General features: G+C 40.2%; 1 protein-coding gene across 1 annotated transcript in view; it reads left to right on the top strand.

Annotated features, from left to right (window-relative positions):
* The window catches only part of LOC124612557 (radial spoke head protein 4 homolog A), a 497,314-nt gene that overhangs the window by 314,729 nt on the left and 166,508 nt on the right, over positions 1 to 16,077 (top strand). Inside the window, exons 7-8 of the mRNA XM_047140832.1 lie at positions 970 to 1,089; positions 7,449 to 7,596. Coding sequence (XP_046996788.1) covers positions 970 to 1,089; positions 7,449 to 7,596 — 268 coding nt within the window. The remainder of the gene's footprint in view (positions 1 to 969; positions 1,090 to 7,448; positions 7,597 to 16,077) is intronic.

Genomic DNA, 16,077 nt, shown 5'->3' with positions numbered 1-16,077 from the left:
TTTATGCTTAAATACTTATATGTAGTTGTTAATAAAAAAGAAAAAGAGAAGAAAAGAAAAGAAAAGGTTGAAAATGTAAGACGAAATGGTGAATAAAAAGGGGGTTTTAAAATCGTTAATGACCGTGAAAAAGGGAAAGAATGAAATGCAAATCGGGCTTCGTACTACAGAAAAGTTATTGGACTTCGTGATTCAGAAAAGCTATTGTTGGGGTGGTCCTTTTGGTGTTTCTGAGGAAAAGTCAAACCAATTTCCACTAAAAAAATTATTTGAAAAAAAACAGAGAATAACAAAATGTGATTAACAGGGGGAAATGGCGGAGATAAGAGTTCATACTTTACCATGTTAATATGTCTTCTTCCGTGCAGCGTCCAGGTCTTCAAAAATCTCCTACTTCATTTCTGCGTGAAAAGTAGTAGCTGCTCTGAAATCTTGCAATCATCCAGGAATCACTAATTTATACAAATCAAAATCATCTTGATATTAAATGCAATGTATTTTATGTTGCTACTTCCATCCTCTGAATTTCATACAAATTTCCACAATACGTCTGCACATCAATAAGTTGTTTTTGTCTTAATCAGACCAAGACTAGCTAATAAGTAAGTTAAGCTTCCGCTCTCGAGAGACAAAAGACGGATAGAAAACAAATAGAGTTATAATTTTAGTACCTTCATTTTCTTATATATTTTCTCTGCCGTCGAGCACTTGTACAGCTGCGACGGTATAATTTATATCTGAGGGAATGAGTGTAGTGCGGCGAAATTCAAAGTCCCGCTACATATAGTTATTATGGACTACAGCAAGTCCTATATGACTTGTGTAACCACAACTGCAGAAAAAAAGAGGCCATAAAACAGAGAAGAAAACATGTCCATCAATATCAAAATTTATTTTCAATACATATAACTGTTTTGTACTTTCAGTTTAATCTAATAATCTTGCTAATATATATTGCCCATTTTACAGGTCTACTTTGTTTGTAATAGACCTGGGGAAGAATGGATAGAATTACCCAATGTTACACCCCAACAAATTACTGCTGCTCGTCAAATTAGAAGATATTTCACAGGAAATCTGGATACAGAGGTAAGATGCAGTAGTTTTGGTGGGCATTATTAATGCGAAAATTATTTGAGAGTCTGAAATCATAAAATTAAATATTGTAAAAGAGTTCACAAACAGACAGTCTTCAGACCGGTTTTGCCCACCATAAATTTCTTCATCTCAGAGTAGCACTTGAAATCTACATCTTCAATTATTTGCTGGATGCTTTCCAATTCCTGTCTTCCTCTATAGTTTTAATGCTTTACAGCTCCCTCTAGTACCATGGAGCACATAATTTTCAACATTCATCTGTGGCACTACATCTCAAATGCTTTGATTCTCTTCCTTTCTGTGTTTTCCCACAGCCCATGTTTCATTACCATACACTGATTTTCCAGATGTATCTTCTCAGAAATTTCTTCCTCAAATTAAGACATGTGTTCAATACTAGTAAACTTCTCTTGGCCAGAACTACCCTTTTTTCCAGTGCTAGTCTACTTATGATGTCCTCCTTGCTCCATCCATCATTCGTTATTTTGCTGCCTAGATACTACAGTTCCTTAACTTCACCTACTTTGTGACCATAAATCCTGATGTCAAGTTCCTCACTGTTCTCTTTCCTGCTACTTCTCAATACTTTTGTCTTTCGTCAATTTATTCTCAATGCACATTCTGTACTTATTAGACTATTGATTCCATTCATCAGATCGTTGATGTCATTTCACCTTGAATTTTTATCTCACTCTTGAACACTTCTTTTATTTCCATCATTGCTTCTTCAATTTATAGATGAAACAATAGGGGTAAAAGACTACATCCCTGTCTTACTCTTATTATTTCCTCTTGGCTCTTGTACGTGTTGTATATTACCTGTCTCAGCCTATAGCTTACCACTATTTTCCTCAGAATTTCTAACATTTTGCACCATTTGACATTGTTGAATGCTTTTTTCAGGTCAACAAAGTCTTGTTTCCATTATCATTCACAACATTAAGACTGCCTCTCCAGAGTTGCCCCAAGTTCTGTAATATCAGGGAGTTTCTAACATGTCAGGGAAATGTCAGGGAAATTTGAAAAAATGCTGGAAAAATCATTTCTGTCTCAGTACATCAAATAGTTTGTTTACTGAGATGTCATGCATCATTTCTAGCTGGGTGCAACTGACTACATGTGTCACTTCCCTATTCCCTCATTCTTACTGCTTCTCCCCATTATACTGTTCCCCTCAGCTTGCACTCAGTGCTGCCACCACTTCTTGCCACTAGCCTAGCAGCTGCTGACAAGACACTGGGAGACATGAGGAGTGGTTTGTTTGGATCTGATTCTAAGAGACTGCTGATGCAGCACCCGAAGATGGCGGTCATGTACACATGAGTTGTGTCTGAGTGATTGTGTGAATGTGTGAGTGTGCTCTCGTTTTCTGACAAAGGCTTAGGCCAAAAATTTAATTGTGAGAGTGTGGTTGTCTTTTCTATGTGTCTGTCTGCATCTCACCAATCATCTTTATGGTGAGTTGGTACAAATCTTCATTATCATTGATTCTCAGAGTATTTGAACAAGTTATCTGTTGCACAGATTGATCACCACAGTGTCATTTCAGCAACATGCTGTGTGTGACTTGTGAACAGCTGGTCACATGCGTGGACTTTCATGATGTGCCGAAACTGCAGGCCATTTCTGTGGATATCTCTAATAGATCGGGCCTGCCGATTTGTAGCCCGTCAATTCCCACTAACATGCAGGCCCTGCCCATCAGATCTAGTCTCACCGATGTGCCTGCAGACCAGGTCTGCTTGTGTGTGGCATAATTTGTAGGATTTGTGTGGTTTATCCATGGAAGAAGAAAATTGTGGCAGTCACTGGAAGTTTATATGCTATCTACTCATGTATTTCTTAAAAGAAAAACCATACAATACCTGTAAAATAATAGACATAACACAGTGGGTAATAACTGACTCCAGCGAAACGTGTCTTTTTGTCACCAAATGTGTTTCGTTTTATTGAAATAACATCAGTTGTCTTACTGCAACACATATACCATTTGGCTTGCTTTCTTCATCTAAAAACAGTTCTTTACAAATGATGTTGATGTTAGTACTTAAGACTTTTGCTGACACGTTTAGAAATACAGAAGTCCTTACATTTTTTTGTCAACTTAAGTCTTTCTTACACTTGAGATCTCAAAATTTGTCAGGGAAAAATGCTAAAACTTGTCTGGAAATCTGGGAAATATCAGGGACTTTCACTTTGGGAAACTTGTGACAGCCCTACTCTCTGGTGCCTTTACCTTTCCTAAAGCCAAACTGATCATCATCTAACAAATCCTGAATTTTCTTTTCCATTCTTCTGTGTATTGTTCTCGACAGAAACTTGGATGGGTGAGCTGTTAAGCTGATTTTCACACTTGTCAGCTCTTGCAGTCTTCAGAAATGTGTGGATGATATTTTTCTAAGAATGTAATGGTGTATTGCCAAGCTCATACATTCTACACAACAACATGAATAATCATTCTGTTGCCACTTCCCCCAATGGTTTTACAAATTTTGATGGGATATCATCTATCCCTTCTGCCTTATTTGATCTTAAGTCTTCCAAAGCTGTTATAAATCCTGATGATTCTGATACTGGATCCCCTGTCTCTTCTGTATCTGTTTCTGTTTCTTCTTCTATCCCATCAGACGTCTTTCCCCTCAATGTACTCATTCCACCTATCCTCTCGCTCTGCATTTCACAGTTGAACTTTCATAGCACTCTTAACGTTACCAATCTTGCTTTTAATTTCAATGAAGGTTATTTTGACTTTCCTATATGGTGAGTTAATCCTTCCAACAATCATTTCTTTTTGGATTTCTTCACATTTTTCATGCACCTGTTTCACCTTAGGTTCCCTGCACTTTGTTTTATTCCTAAGTTACTTGTGTTCCTGTAGTCCTGAATTTCCCTGAACATTTTTTATTTCCTTCTTTCATTGATTGACTAAAGTATTTCTTCTGTTACCCACAGTTTCTTTGCAGTTACCTAAGTTTTTCTTTCCGACTTCTGTGATTGCCTTTATGGAGATATTCTTCCTGACTAGTCCATTAAACTTCAGCATACTTTTCATCACTACTGAATTGTGATCTGAGTCTGTATCTGCTCCTGGGTATGATTTACAATCCAATATCTGATTTCAAAATCTCTGCCTGACCATAATATAATCTAACAGAAATCTTCCCATATCTTCCAGCCTTTTCCAAGTACACCTCCTCCTCTTGTGATTCCTGAACAGAGTATTCACTATTGCTAGCTGAAATTTTATTAAGCACTCAATTAGACTTTCTCATTTCTGTATCAAGCCCATATTCTCACAAAATCCTTTCTTCTACTCCTACTGTGAAATAAATTCCTTTGTTAAACAGAAAAAGTCAGTTTTTGACAATATAATGTACTGGATAGATAAAAAAATCTACTGTCAAAGCAGCAGTAGAAGAACACACACACAAAAAGATTTAACTTAAGCAAGATCTTGGAGCTAGCGGCTCCTTCTTCCTTTCCCTTCAACTCTTCTGCTGGAAGAAGGAGCCACTGGCTCCGAAAGCTCGCATAAGCTAAACCTTTTAGTGTGTGTGTGTTCTTTTGCCGCCACTTGGTGAGTAGATTTTTTATCCATGCAGTTACATTAAATCGCTTTGTGAGTCTAACCTCTTTTACATCTTTATCTTCATGATAGGCCACAAAGAGTATATACAGTTATCGTTTCTATTCTTTTATGGACTAAGTTAAAAGTGTGCTCTTTGAGGACCAGTGAACTACATGACAAAGAAAATTCATTATGTGCTATTTTTTTCATTACATATGATGCCAAAGTGAATGCAGATGTTGACATAGAGAGACATGGATATGAAACTGCAATTACAGCAAATGGTTGGGGAAGCAGAAGCAATGAAGGTGAAAGATTATTGAACCTTTGTGAAAGGAATAGACTGAAGAATGGAAAGTCATTGTTTGAGGAAGCCATAAGCTGATAATGCATAGCAGTGATTGCAGAAAAAAATTAGTTGTTGTTTATATGTTAGTCCATCATGAAATGATTATAAACTTAGCAGGTAGCAAGGTAGTATCATCAGAGGGTTTAGGTACTGCCTGCAGATATTTAGTAATAAACATAGAGAAATGAAGGAGGAGAAAACTGAGGAATGTGAATAATAGTATGGTAGCTGAAATCAGCAGAAATGAACAGACAATATCAAAGAGAAAAAAACTCCCATTGGGCAACCAGCAAACTGTGAAAGGGGAATGGAGGAGTTTTAAGGGCATACTGTCAGGAGCAGCAGAGGAGGAGTGTGGAAAACTGGTAGTAGGAGGAGGTATGGGGTGGCATCCTGGTGGAATTATGAGATTAAAAAAGTAGTTTTGAAGAGGAGTAAGCTAATTAGAGTGTGGTATCAGTAAAGGGCACCAGAACCAAGGAAATAATATAAAGCAAGGAAGAGTGAGGCATAAAAAGTGGTTGTGGAGGAAAAGAGAAAGTTGAGTGAAAAATGAACCATGGTAATCGATCAAGATAGTAATACTGTAAGTAATGATGAGAAATAGAAGGTGTGGTAGACAATGTAAAAATTTTTCATAAAGATTTTTATTATTTGTTAAACTGTTGCTTGTCTGATTATGATATAGGTTTTGTCATCATAATACTGTGGAAATAAATAGCTCTAATATAGAGACAGTTAGAATGCACCAGGATTTGTATATGAGGATAGGACAGGTGGTTTACCCGTAGCCTTGCTGCAGGAATGCAGTTTCCTTCTATAATATTATGAGGGAATCATTACATAGGATGGGTTACACTGAGGGGACACATGTATAGTTTGGCTAGCCCCCGTATTGTCGTGGTGGTACTGCTTCTGGAAACACATGAAACAGCTGGTGTACATTGTGCAGCTGGTGCTGTGTGGCATGTTGTGCATGTTGAGAGGATGGGCATGTGCAGCTCCCGTGTGTGTCACTGTGAGCAGGTATAACAGTTTTGCCACACCAGCAGTGTGGGCGCTAGTAGTGGTGGCACCATATCAGGGACGTAGGATGCCTGTGGAGCAAGGACGGCATCTCTGTCAGCCAGGGGCTGCAAAAAAGGAAGCATAGCAGCATTGGCAAGATCCCAGGTGCTACAAGGTGTGTCAGTCAGCAAGTAGGCTGGCGGTGGGCCAGGAGTGCTGTCAGAAATATAGCATTCAGAAATATAGCATTTAAAGACCTAAATCAGCCTTCTAATTTTTAAAATTTCTTGACAAGTCTCGTGAACCCCTTCTCTATATTTGCCATGTAATTACATCTGCTGCCACATATCTCCAGAAAACTACCAAGGACTTGTAAAATCAATGCCATGCAGAATTACTACTACTTTTCCTGATCTGCAGAGATGAATTCTTTCTCTCCCAACTCCCTCCTGCTCTTATCTCCATTAACACCCCATCCCTCCCACCCCCCCTCTCTCTCTCTCTCGCTGTGTGTGTGTGTGTGTGTTTGTGTGTGTGTGTGTGTGTGTGTGTGTGTGTGTGTGTGTGTAAATCGTTTCAGGCAAATGCCGGAGTGGTTCCTTTGAAAGGGCACGGCCGATTTCCTCCCCAATCCTTCCCTAACCGGAGCTTGCGCTCCGTCTCTAATGACCTCGTTGTCGACGGGACGTTAAACACTAAGCACCACCCACCACCTGTGTGTGTGTGTGTGTGTGTGTGTGTGTGTGTGTGTGTGTGTGTGTAAACTTTTTCCTGATAATTCTTAATTAGATTGTTCGTACTTTTTTTTGCTAATTATTAGTTGCACTATTCATCTTTCTTCCGCACTGTGTCTTTACTTCTCACTCCCACCTCTGGACTGAACCTAGCACATTGTTTAATAGTTTATCACCTCTGACCTTCTCATCATTGTGTAGCCCTCCTCCTCACTACAGGTGGATCTCTTGCCATCCTGGGGTCTGAGTGAAATGCTCTCCCCTTTAACCTTTCCCTGTCTTGTTCACATTGAGGAAATGATTAGTGCTGAAAGCTAGATTCCTTTTACTTTTATAAGTGTATATCAGTGGTACTGTACATTTTTCCTCTGGAAGCCATCTCATAGTTTATTAGTTTTCTCAACTGAATTTTGCTTAAAGAGAAGTTTAAATTATGCAGATACACAAATATCATTAATTAGCTTGTCTTTCACCATCCTTGATAAACTTCATAACAGCTGCAGAGGTATTGCCAACGATAATGAGTGCATGTGATCTGAGAACTTAATTCTAGTCCACACAATTTTTGTTTCAATGTTCAGCTCAGCTCTCACTGTGACTTTTTGTTTATACTGTTATTATTAATATTATTTTCATTCATTTATTTAGGGCACAATAAATGGTAATGTCTCACAGTGACTGTTTTTTCCAGATCTTTACATATCCACCATTCCCTGGAAAAGAGATTAATTATCTTCGAGCACAGATTGCTCGTATATCTGCAGGAACTCAGATCTCTCCACTTGGATTCTATAATTTTGGAGAGGATGAGGAAGAAGAAGTTGAAGAAGAAGAAGGAGGTTAGAAAATTATCACCATTAGTTCACACAAAAACTGAATGAAAATTGTGCAGAATTTTAGTAAATGGAAGATGTAAAAGTAACAGCTCACCACACAGTTTAAGGACTAACTGTTTATTAGGCGCAAAAACAAGACTAAAAATGTCACTAAGCTTTCAGAAAATATTCATATTCAGAGCTTCTTCTACAGAATATATTAATTACCTCCAAAGAAGGAAATCATCTGAAAGTTTAGCAACATTTTTAGTATTGTTTATGTGACTATTTATCACTTAACACCTAAACTGTTTGGTGAGTTGTTACCTTTACTGCTTCCATTATTTATGTTCCACCAAGGAGTCTTTTTACAAAATCTATATGCAAAATGACACTCCCAGGTGGTAACAAGTAGTGTGTGGATAGAATTAAAGAAACGACTGCATAACTGATTTTGGACATTGTGAATTTTCCATTTTAAATGTGCAGGAAATGTCTTCAAAAACATTTAGTTATTTGCTCAGTTTTGAATTGCTGTACATATTTTCATACTTGTTTTAAATATAAAGATGTAAATCAACACAGTGAGATATGGACCACACTCTAAGCCTCAATTATTTTTTATTTAATTATTTTAAAGGCTTCCTGTCATTGTGTAATGTTTCCTATAGCTGATGTATGATGTTCTTCAGTCTCCTGTACATTAAATAGCAATGATCTTCAAGTTTTATATCAGATCTGAGAGACCAGTAATGTCAGATACCTTAGACAAATCATAAAAACTTCAAAAACTATTTTTTTCAACCGTTGTTTGGAAAACAGATACTATAAACATCAAAATGATTATTTATGTTCTGTTTACTTGCCTGTGTCTGCTATAATGGAGTTATGGTGTCTGTGTGTGTGTGTGTGTGTGTGTGTGTGTGTGTGTGTGTGTGTGACGGATTTTGCTACAGTCAATTCATTCAGTCTGGCAACACTCTTTATTGGTTAATGTACTTTTAAACTAATTTGGCCTATATTATCAAATGTAGTGGCAAATGATTTAGAGAAAATGCTGACAGCTGCATCTGTCTTAAATTAGGAAGTTTTGGAACTTACATTAAGGTCCCTATCCCTGACTGCATCCCTCTCCGAGTCCCTCCTTAACCCCTTTCAGTCACAAATTATTTTTTTCCTGGAAAAAAAAAGCATGGCTTTGCTATCCAGTTCTTCAAATTAAATTATGATTTTTCAGATGTATAAAATATTCTGAGGTGCCCCCCAAGGGGAGATACAGTGCGGCCCCATATCATGACATTGGGTTCAAGTGGGTGCAGTGTTTAGTCGAAAAGTCAAAGTATTTTATTTGATTTTATTTCACCAACATACATAAATTTCACAAAGCTTACTTAATGATTATATACATAAACTATGGTTTTACACTTGTGAAGAATGATAGTCAAAGAAACAATTTTTTTCCTTACAGGCATAAGTGAATGTAACATTTTACATAATAAAATTTGGTTTTGCCTTTGCAACCCAGTTTCTTGCACCTGTAAAATGATTTTTTTTTTCACTGACCACTGGAAGATGCCAAACATTGTCCAAACAAAATTCAGCTTCTGGGTGAACTTCCGCATTGGCTTGTTTTGAAGTACTTAAGACTCTCACTAGTGGGACTCTCCCTCTTCCTGGCAGCTGGCTTATCTACACTCCTGGAAATTGAAATAAGAACACCGTGAATTCATTGTCCCAGGAAGGGGAAACTTTATTGACACATTCCTGGGGTCAGATACATCACATGATCACACTGACAGAACCACAGGCACATAGACACAGGCAACAGAGCATGCACAATGTCGGCACTAGTAAAGTGTATATCCACCTATCGCAGCAATGCAGGCTGCTATTCTCCCATGGAGACGATCGTAGAGATGCTGGATGTAGTCCTGTGGAACGGCTTGCCATGCCATTTCCACCTGGCGCCTCAGTTGGACCAGCGTTCGTGCTGGACGTGCAGACTGCGTGAGACGACGCTTCATCCAGTCCCAAACATGCTCAATGGGGGACAGATCCGGAGATCTTGCTGGCCAGGGTAGTTGACTTACACCTTCTAGAGCACGTTGGGTGGCACGGGATACATGCGGACGTGCATTGTCCTGTTGGAACAGCAAGTTCCCTTGCCGGTCTAGGAATGGTAGAACGATGGGTTCGATGACGGTTTGGATGTACCGTGCACTATTCAGTGTCCCCTCGACGATCACCAGTGGTGTACGGCCAGTGTAGGAGATCGCTCCCCACACCATGATGCCGGGTGTTGGCCCTGTGTGCCTCGGTCGTATGCAGTCCTGATTGTGGCGCTCACCTGCACGGCACCAAACACGCATACAACCATCATTGGCACCAAGGCAGAAGCGACTCTCATCGCTGAAGACGACACGTCTCCATTCGTCCCTCCATTCACGCCTGTCGCGACACCACTGGAGGCGGGCTGCACGATGTTGGGGCGTGAGCGGAAGACGGCCTAACGGTGTGCGGGACCGTAGCCCAGCTTCATGGAGACGGTTGCGAATGGTCCTCGCCGATACCCCAGGAGCAACAGTGTCCCTAATTTGGTGGGAAGTGGCGGTGCGGTCCCCTACGGCACTGCGTAGGATCCTACGGTCTTGGCGTGCATCCGTGCGTCGCTGCGGTCCGGTCCCAGGTCGACGGGCACGTGCACCTTCCGCCGACCACTGGCGACAACATCGATGTACTGTGGAGACCTCACGCCCCACGTGTTGAGCAATTCGGCGGTACGTCCACCCGGCCTCCCGCATGCCCACTATACGTCCTCGCTCAAAGTCCGTCAGCTGCACATACGGTTCACGTCCACGCTGTCGCGGCATGCTACCAGTGTTAAAGACTGCGATGGAGCTCCGTATGCCACGGCAAACTGGCTGACACTGACGGCGGCGGTGCACAAATGCTGCGCAGCTAGCGCCATTCGACGGCCAACACCGCGGTTCCTGGTGTGTCCGCTGTGCCGTGCGTGTGATCATTGCTTGTACAGCCCTCTCGCAGTGTCCGGAGCAAGTATGGTGGGTCTGACACACCGGTGTCAATGTGTTCTTTTTTCCATTTCCAGGAGTGTATTTTTGTCGGTACTTGGGCCACACTTGCCCTAAAGTGAAGCAAATCAAGGGTCTTATTTTTAGGAGCACCTGATTCTGAATCATTTTTCTTGTACTCAATCCATGCATTTATGTATCAAATATTAGTTGCATGAGTAAACATGCGTCCACTTTCAGGTTCCAAAACCGGCTATAAACTGTTGAAAAAGGCTGTCAAAAATCGTTTTCAGTTTCAAAAGCAGCTAACTGCATGTTGTCTTCGGGTGCAAAGCCTACTAAATGCCCAATAGGCGTGGCTGTTGCCCTGCCATGTCCGGATACAAAGCATGTGAACAGACATCAGACTTACCAATCTGGACATTCAAACCTACGTTTCAGTCTGTTATGATTACAATGGATATTTTTCTTATTCAGCTTTAGGTTGGCTGTACTGTAACAAAGTCTTACACAGCAATAACATTCTTGCTGCCAGTGCATTGTCGTTTGGATGGGATGAGTGTTTTGTGATTATCTCTGTGTCACTTATCATGCAGTTAGTGGGTTTTACGTCTAGGCTACTAAGCTTACAACATACCGTGTGATATAAAATGTCTGGATCATTGGATGGATTGTCAATTTCAGAAGAATGAAGGAGCTCTATAACTTCTTCCATAAGTGGCCTTCGTCTATCGTGGACACGAGGCATTGTGAAATCACCATAAGATGACTAAAAAGACAGTGAAATAATGTGCTAAATTTCTATGCTATTACAACCATTCAATCACAATGTCTTGGAGACATGTATAAAGTTATAAGCATGTCACTTGCCTTTTGTTCTGAAAGACACCAATATTCACCTTCAAGAATGCATGTTTCTATGCACAAATAATTTATTTTTACCTAGACTCAGAAGATATTCACTAGCTGATGGGAGGTACAAAGATTACTGGAAAGTGTCCGTGTGACTGTTTTTGGTGCCACAGATTGACAGGAGATGTCGACACTGTTTTCAAATAAACTCTCTGCTTGTGACAACATGAAGACAACAATTATAAATGGTACAATTTAACGAATTTTAGTATACTAAGCATTTATTTAGTATGTCCTTTTATAAGGATGCCATGACCGAAAGGGTTATGTTCAGAGTGGTCCATCTTTAGATCATATCCACCTTTTCCTTGACCAATACATTGTCTACACCAACCACAACTCCCAATAACTGCTTTAAAATCCTCCACCTTTTACCCACTGGATGTGCTAAAACACTTGGTGTGATTCTCCTTGAAGCCAAACATAAACTTGAACAAAGCACCACCTACCACTTAAACAAGCTCTCCAGCCTGTTAGTCAAATACTTCACAAGTTGTGTCCTACCTGCCTCTTCCACGACTAAAGTCCTCGACACTGCCACCAACAACCCCTCTCATAGCGAACAGATCCAGCCTAGCCACATTACTTAACCTCCCAATCGTAGCACATCACCCAACCAAGTCCAGCTACAACCATAATCAAACTGTAACACCTCACAAACATGGTCCCTACTCACTCATTAGCCTCTCATCTGGACCCTCTCTGATCATGTGGCATCTGTTCTTTTCAAAGGCTAAACTTTCAGCCCTACACCAAAATTCAACCACACTGCCTAGTCAAAAGATCTCCACTAATTCACAAATAATCTCAACTTCATATACCATTTCATAACCCAACCCCAACACATAGCCTACAGAGCGAACCTGTTGGGAATGGTTCCAGCCCAAAAACCAAATGGTTCCTCCTCCTATTCCCCAAAACCATTACCTCCATGCATTCTTCCTGTTCAGCATTATTTCTCAATCCTTCATGAAAAATATCACCGAAACCCCAAACCTCACTCGAGCTGCCCATGACCTTTTTGCAGACTGCTCTCTTGTCATCCTCTCTGCAGACAAGGGATCAATTGCTGTAGAACTTGATTGTGAGGAGTACATGGCAGAAGGGCACCTCAACATAAAAAGATGTTCCTGATGACCACCTCTGTTTCCACCCCAACTGAGCTGCAGAAAATCTTGAATTCTGTAGTCCTCTCACAGAGACTCACAGCTGCTGCCATCTGACTCCTTACACCTCTTCGTCCAAGCACCTCTCTATTTTTACCTACTTCACAAAATACACAAATGCAACCACCCTGGCTGTCCTACAGTTGCTGGCTTTAAAGCCGACATCAAACGCTTCTCAGCCCTGGTTGATCAGCACATCCAACCCATCACATAGACTCTTGCATAAATGATGCCAATGACTTCCTGGAATATCTGAAATCCATGGCACCCTCTATCATTTGGAATGCTTCTTGTACCATCGATGAGATCCACTTAACACAAATGTCCCACATACCGCACACAGCCTCTCAGCCATAGAAAACAACCTTGTGCTCCTTGTCAGCAATTGAAAAGCAAACAACTGTGAAATGCTACAATGTGTTACAGTGTCTTCTCACTTCGTGCACACATGGAGTGTGAAGTGAGGGGAAGAACGACAGTTTGATTGCCTCTGTGTGTGCTGTAATTAGTTTAACATCTTCACAGCCCCTACAGAGGCACTACATAGATGGCTGAAGTGTGTCTCATGATTCTTTAGTCAAACAAACTGTGGCCATTCGTGCTGTCCTTCTTTGTATATGTTCAAAATCATCTGTTACTCCTGTTTGGTAAGACCCTCACGCACTTGAGCAATATTCTAGGATGGGTCACATGAGTGTTTTGTAAGCAGTCTCCATTGTAGAGTGGTAGCATTTTCCCATATCCTGTCAGTTGAGAGAAGACTGACATTACATTACTTACAATTGCACGTATGTGATCATTCCATTTCATATCACTACAACTTAGTACACCCAAGTATTTGTATGAGTTGGCAGATTATAACTGTGAATCACTGTTATTATAGTTTATGTCATTTTGTGAAATGCATGATTTAACATTTCTGTAAATTTAAAGCAAGTTGCCAAATTTTTCACCACTCTTACATCTTATTAAAGTTTCCAGTCCTTTTTGTGCATATTTCAATGACTCTGCAATTCAACGAGTTGTTACCCATACTCCTTAAATATTTACATTTCATGAGAGCCGTCCTTTATCATATAAGATGTAACTGAATATTTCTTCAGTGACACATGTGAAGTAACATCTGCTCCTGTCGATAACCCTCCACCCAAGGTAAGTAACTGCATGCTACTTACCAACAAATCTTAAATTCAGTCACTTATTTTCACTGTTGCCCCATGTAATTGTACTTTTTTTAACAACCACTGAAGTGCTTCAGACTCAAATGCTTTTCAGAAATTGAGAAATACTGCATCTACCTCATTCATTCACTTATTATGTTCTGTAAATCACATCATTAACACTTTGATTGTTGTGTGGTCACTGCCAGCCAGAGCTGCCAGCTCTGCTGCATCACTGCTGGCCCCTTTGACAGTCAATGTATTAGGGAGTTCCTTCAAGGATGTGCAACAAGTCACATCCATTGCTGGCTACTTTTGTAAAGTGTACTAACAACAAATTATAACCAGTGTTAACCTACTAAAACTGATAATTATAGAAATTACTTCTAGACTACCTGATAACTATAATGAAAATTCCGGGATTGAAAAATATGTAAAATAAGGGAGAGGTAACCACTCACCATAACTTACTTATGCATAGCACCCAGAGACATGTAACAGAAAACAGAATTCACACTGGCTTTCAAGCTCTTGCATTGTCTCTAGCTGTTGTTGTTGTTGTTGTTGTTGTGGTCTTCAGTCCAGAGACTGGTTTGATGCAGCTCTCCAAGCTACTCTATCCTGTGCAAGCTTCTTCATCTCCCAGTACCTACTGCAACCTACATCCTTCTGAATCCGCTTACTGTATTCATCTCTTGGTCTCCCGCTACGATTTTTACCCTCCACGCTGCCCTCCAATACTAAACTGGTGATCTCTTGATGCCTCAGAACATGTCCTACCAATCTATCCCTTCTTCTAGTCAAGTTATACCACAAACTTCTCTTCTCCCCAATCCTATTCAATACTTTCTCATTAGTTATGTGATCTACCCATCTAATCTTCAGCATTCTTCTGTAGCACCACATTTCGAAAGCTTCTATTCTCTTCTTGTCCAAAATATTTATCGTCCATGTTTCACTTCCGTACATGACTACACTCCATACAAATACTTTCAGAAACAACTTCGTGATGCTTAAATCTATACTCGATGTTAACAAATTTCTCTTCTTCAGAAACGCTTTCCTTGCCATTGCCAGTCTTCATTTTATATCCTCTCTACTTCGACCATCATCAGTTATTTTGCTCCGCAAATAGCAAAACTCCTTTACTGCTTTAAGTGTCTCATTTCCTAATCTAATTCCCCCAGCATCACCTGACTTAATATGACTACATTCCATTATCCTCGTTTTGCTTTTGTTGATGTTCATCTTATATCCTCCTTTCAAGACACTATCAATTCCGTTCAACTGCTCTTCCAAGTTCTTTGCTGTCTCTGAAAGAATTACAATGTCACCGTCGAACCTCAAAGTTTTTATTTCTTCTCCGTGGATTTTAATACCTACTCCGAATTTTTCTTTTGATTCCTTCACTGCTTGCTCAATATAGAGATTGAATAACATCGGGGAGAGGCTACAACCCTGTCTCACTCCCTTCCCAACCACTGCTTCCCTTTCATGTCCCTCAACTCTTATAACTACCATCTGGTTTCTGTACAAATTGTAAATAGCTTTTCGCTCCCTGTATTTTACCCCTGCCACCTTCAGAATTTGAAAGAGAGTATTCCAGTCAACATTGTCAAAAGATTTCTCTAAGTCTACAAATGCTAGAAATGTACATTTGCCTTTCCTTAATCTAGCTTCTAAGATAAGTCGCAGGGTCATTATTGCCTCACGTGTTCCGATATTTCTACGGAATCCAAACTGATCTTCCCCGTGGTCGGCTTCTACCAGTTTTTCCATTTGTCTGTAAAGAATTCACTTTAGTATTTTGCAGCTATGACTTATTAAACTGATAGTTCGGTAATTTTCACATCTGTCAACACCTGCTTTCTTTGGGATCGGAATTATTATATTCTTCTTGATGTCTGAGGGTATTTCACGTGTCTCATACATCTTGCTCACCAGATGGTAGAGTTTTGTCAGGACTGGCTCTCCCAAGGCCGTCAGTAGTTCTAATGAAATGTTGTCTACTCCCGAGGCCTTGTTTCGACTCAGGTCTTTCAGTGCTCTGTCAAACTCTTCACGCAGTATTGTATCTCCCATTTCATCTTCATCTACATCCTCTTCCATTTCCAAAATATTGTTCTCAAGTACATTGCCCTTGTATAGACCCTCTATACACTCCTTCCACCTTTCTGCTTTCCCTTCTTTGCTTAGAACTGGGTTTCCATCTGAGCTCTTGATATTCATACAAGT

The sequence above is a fragment of the Schistocerca americana genome, chromosome 4 (genome assembly GCF_021461395.2).
Source record: "Schistocerca americana isolate TAMUIC-IGC-003095 chromosome 4, iqSchAmer2.1, whole genome shotgun sequence".
NCBI classification, from domain to species: Eukaryota; Metazoa; Arthropoda; class Insecta; order Orthoptera; family Acrididae; genus Schistocerca; species Schistocerca americana.
This window is presented reverse-complemented; position numbering and strand designations above follow the sequence as displayed.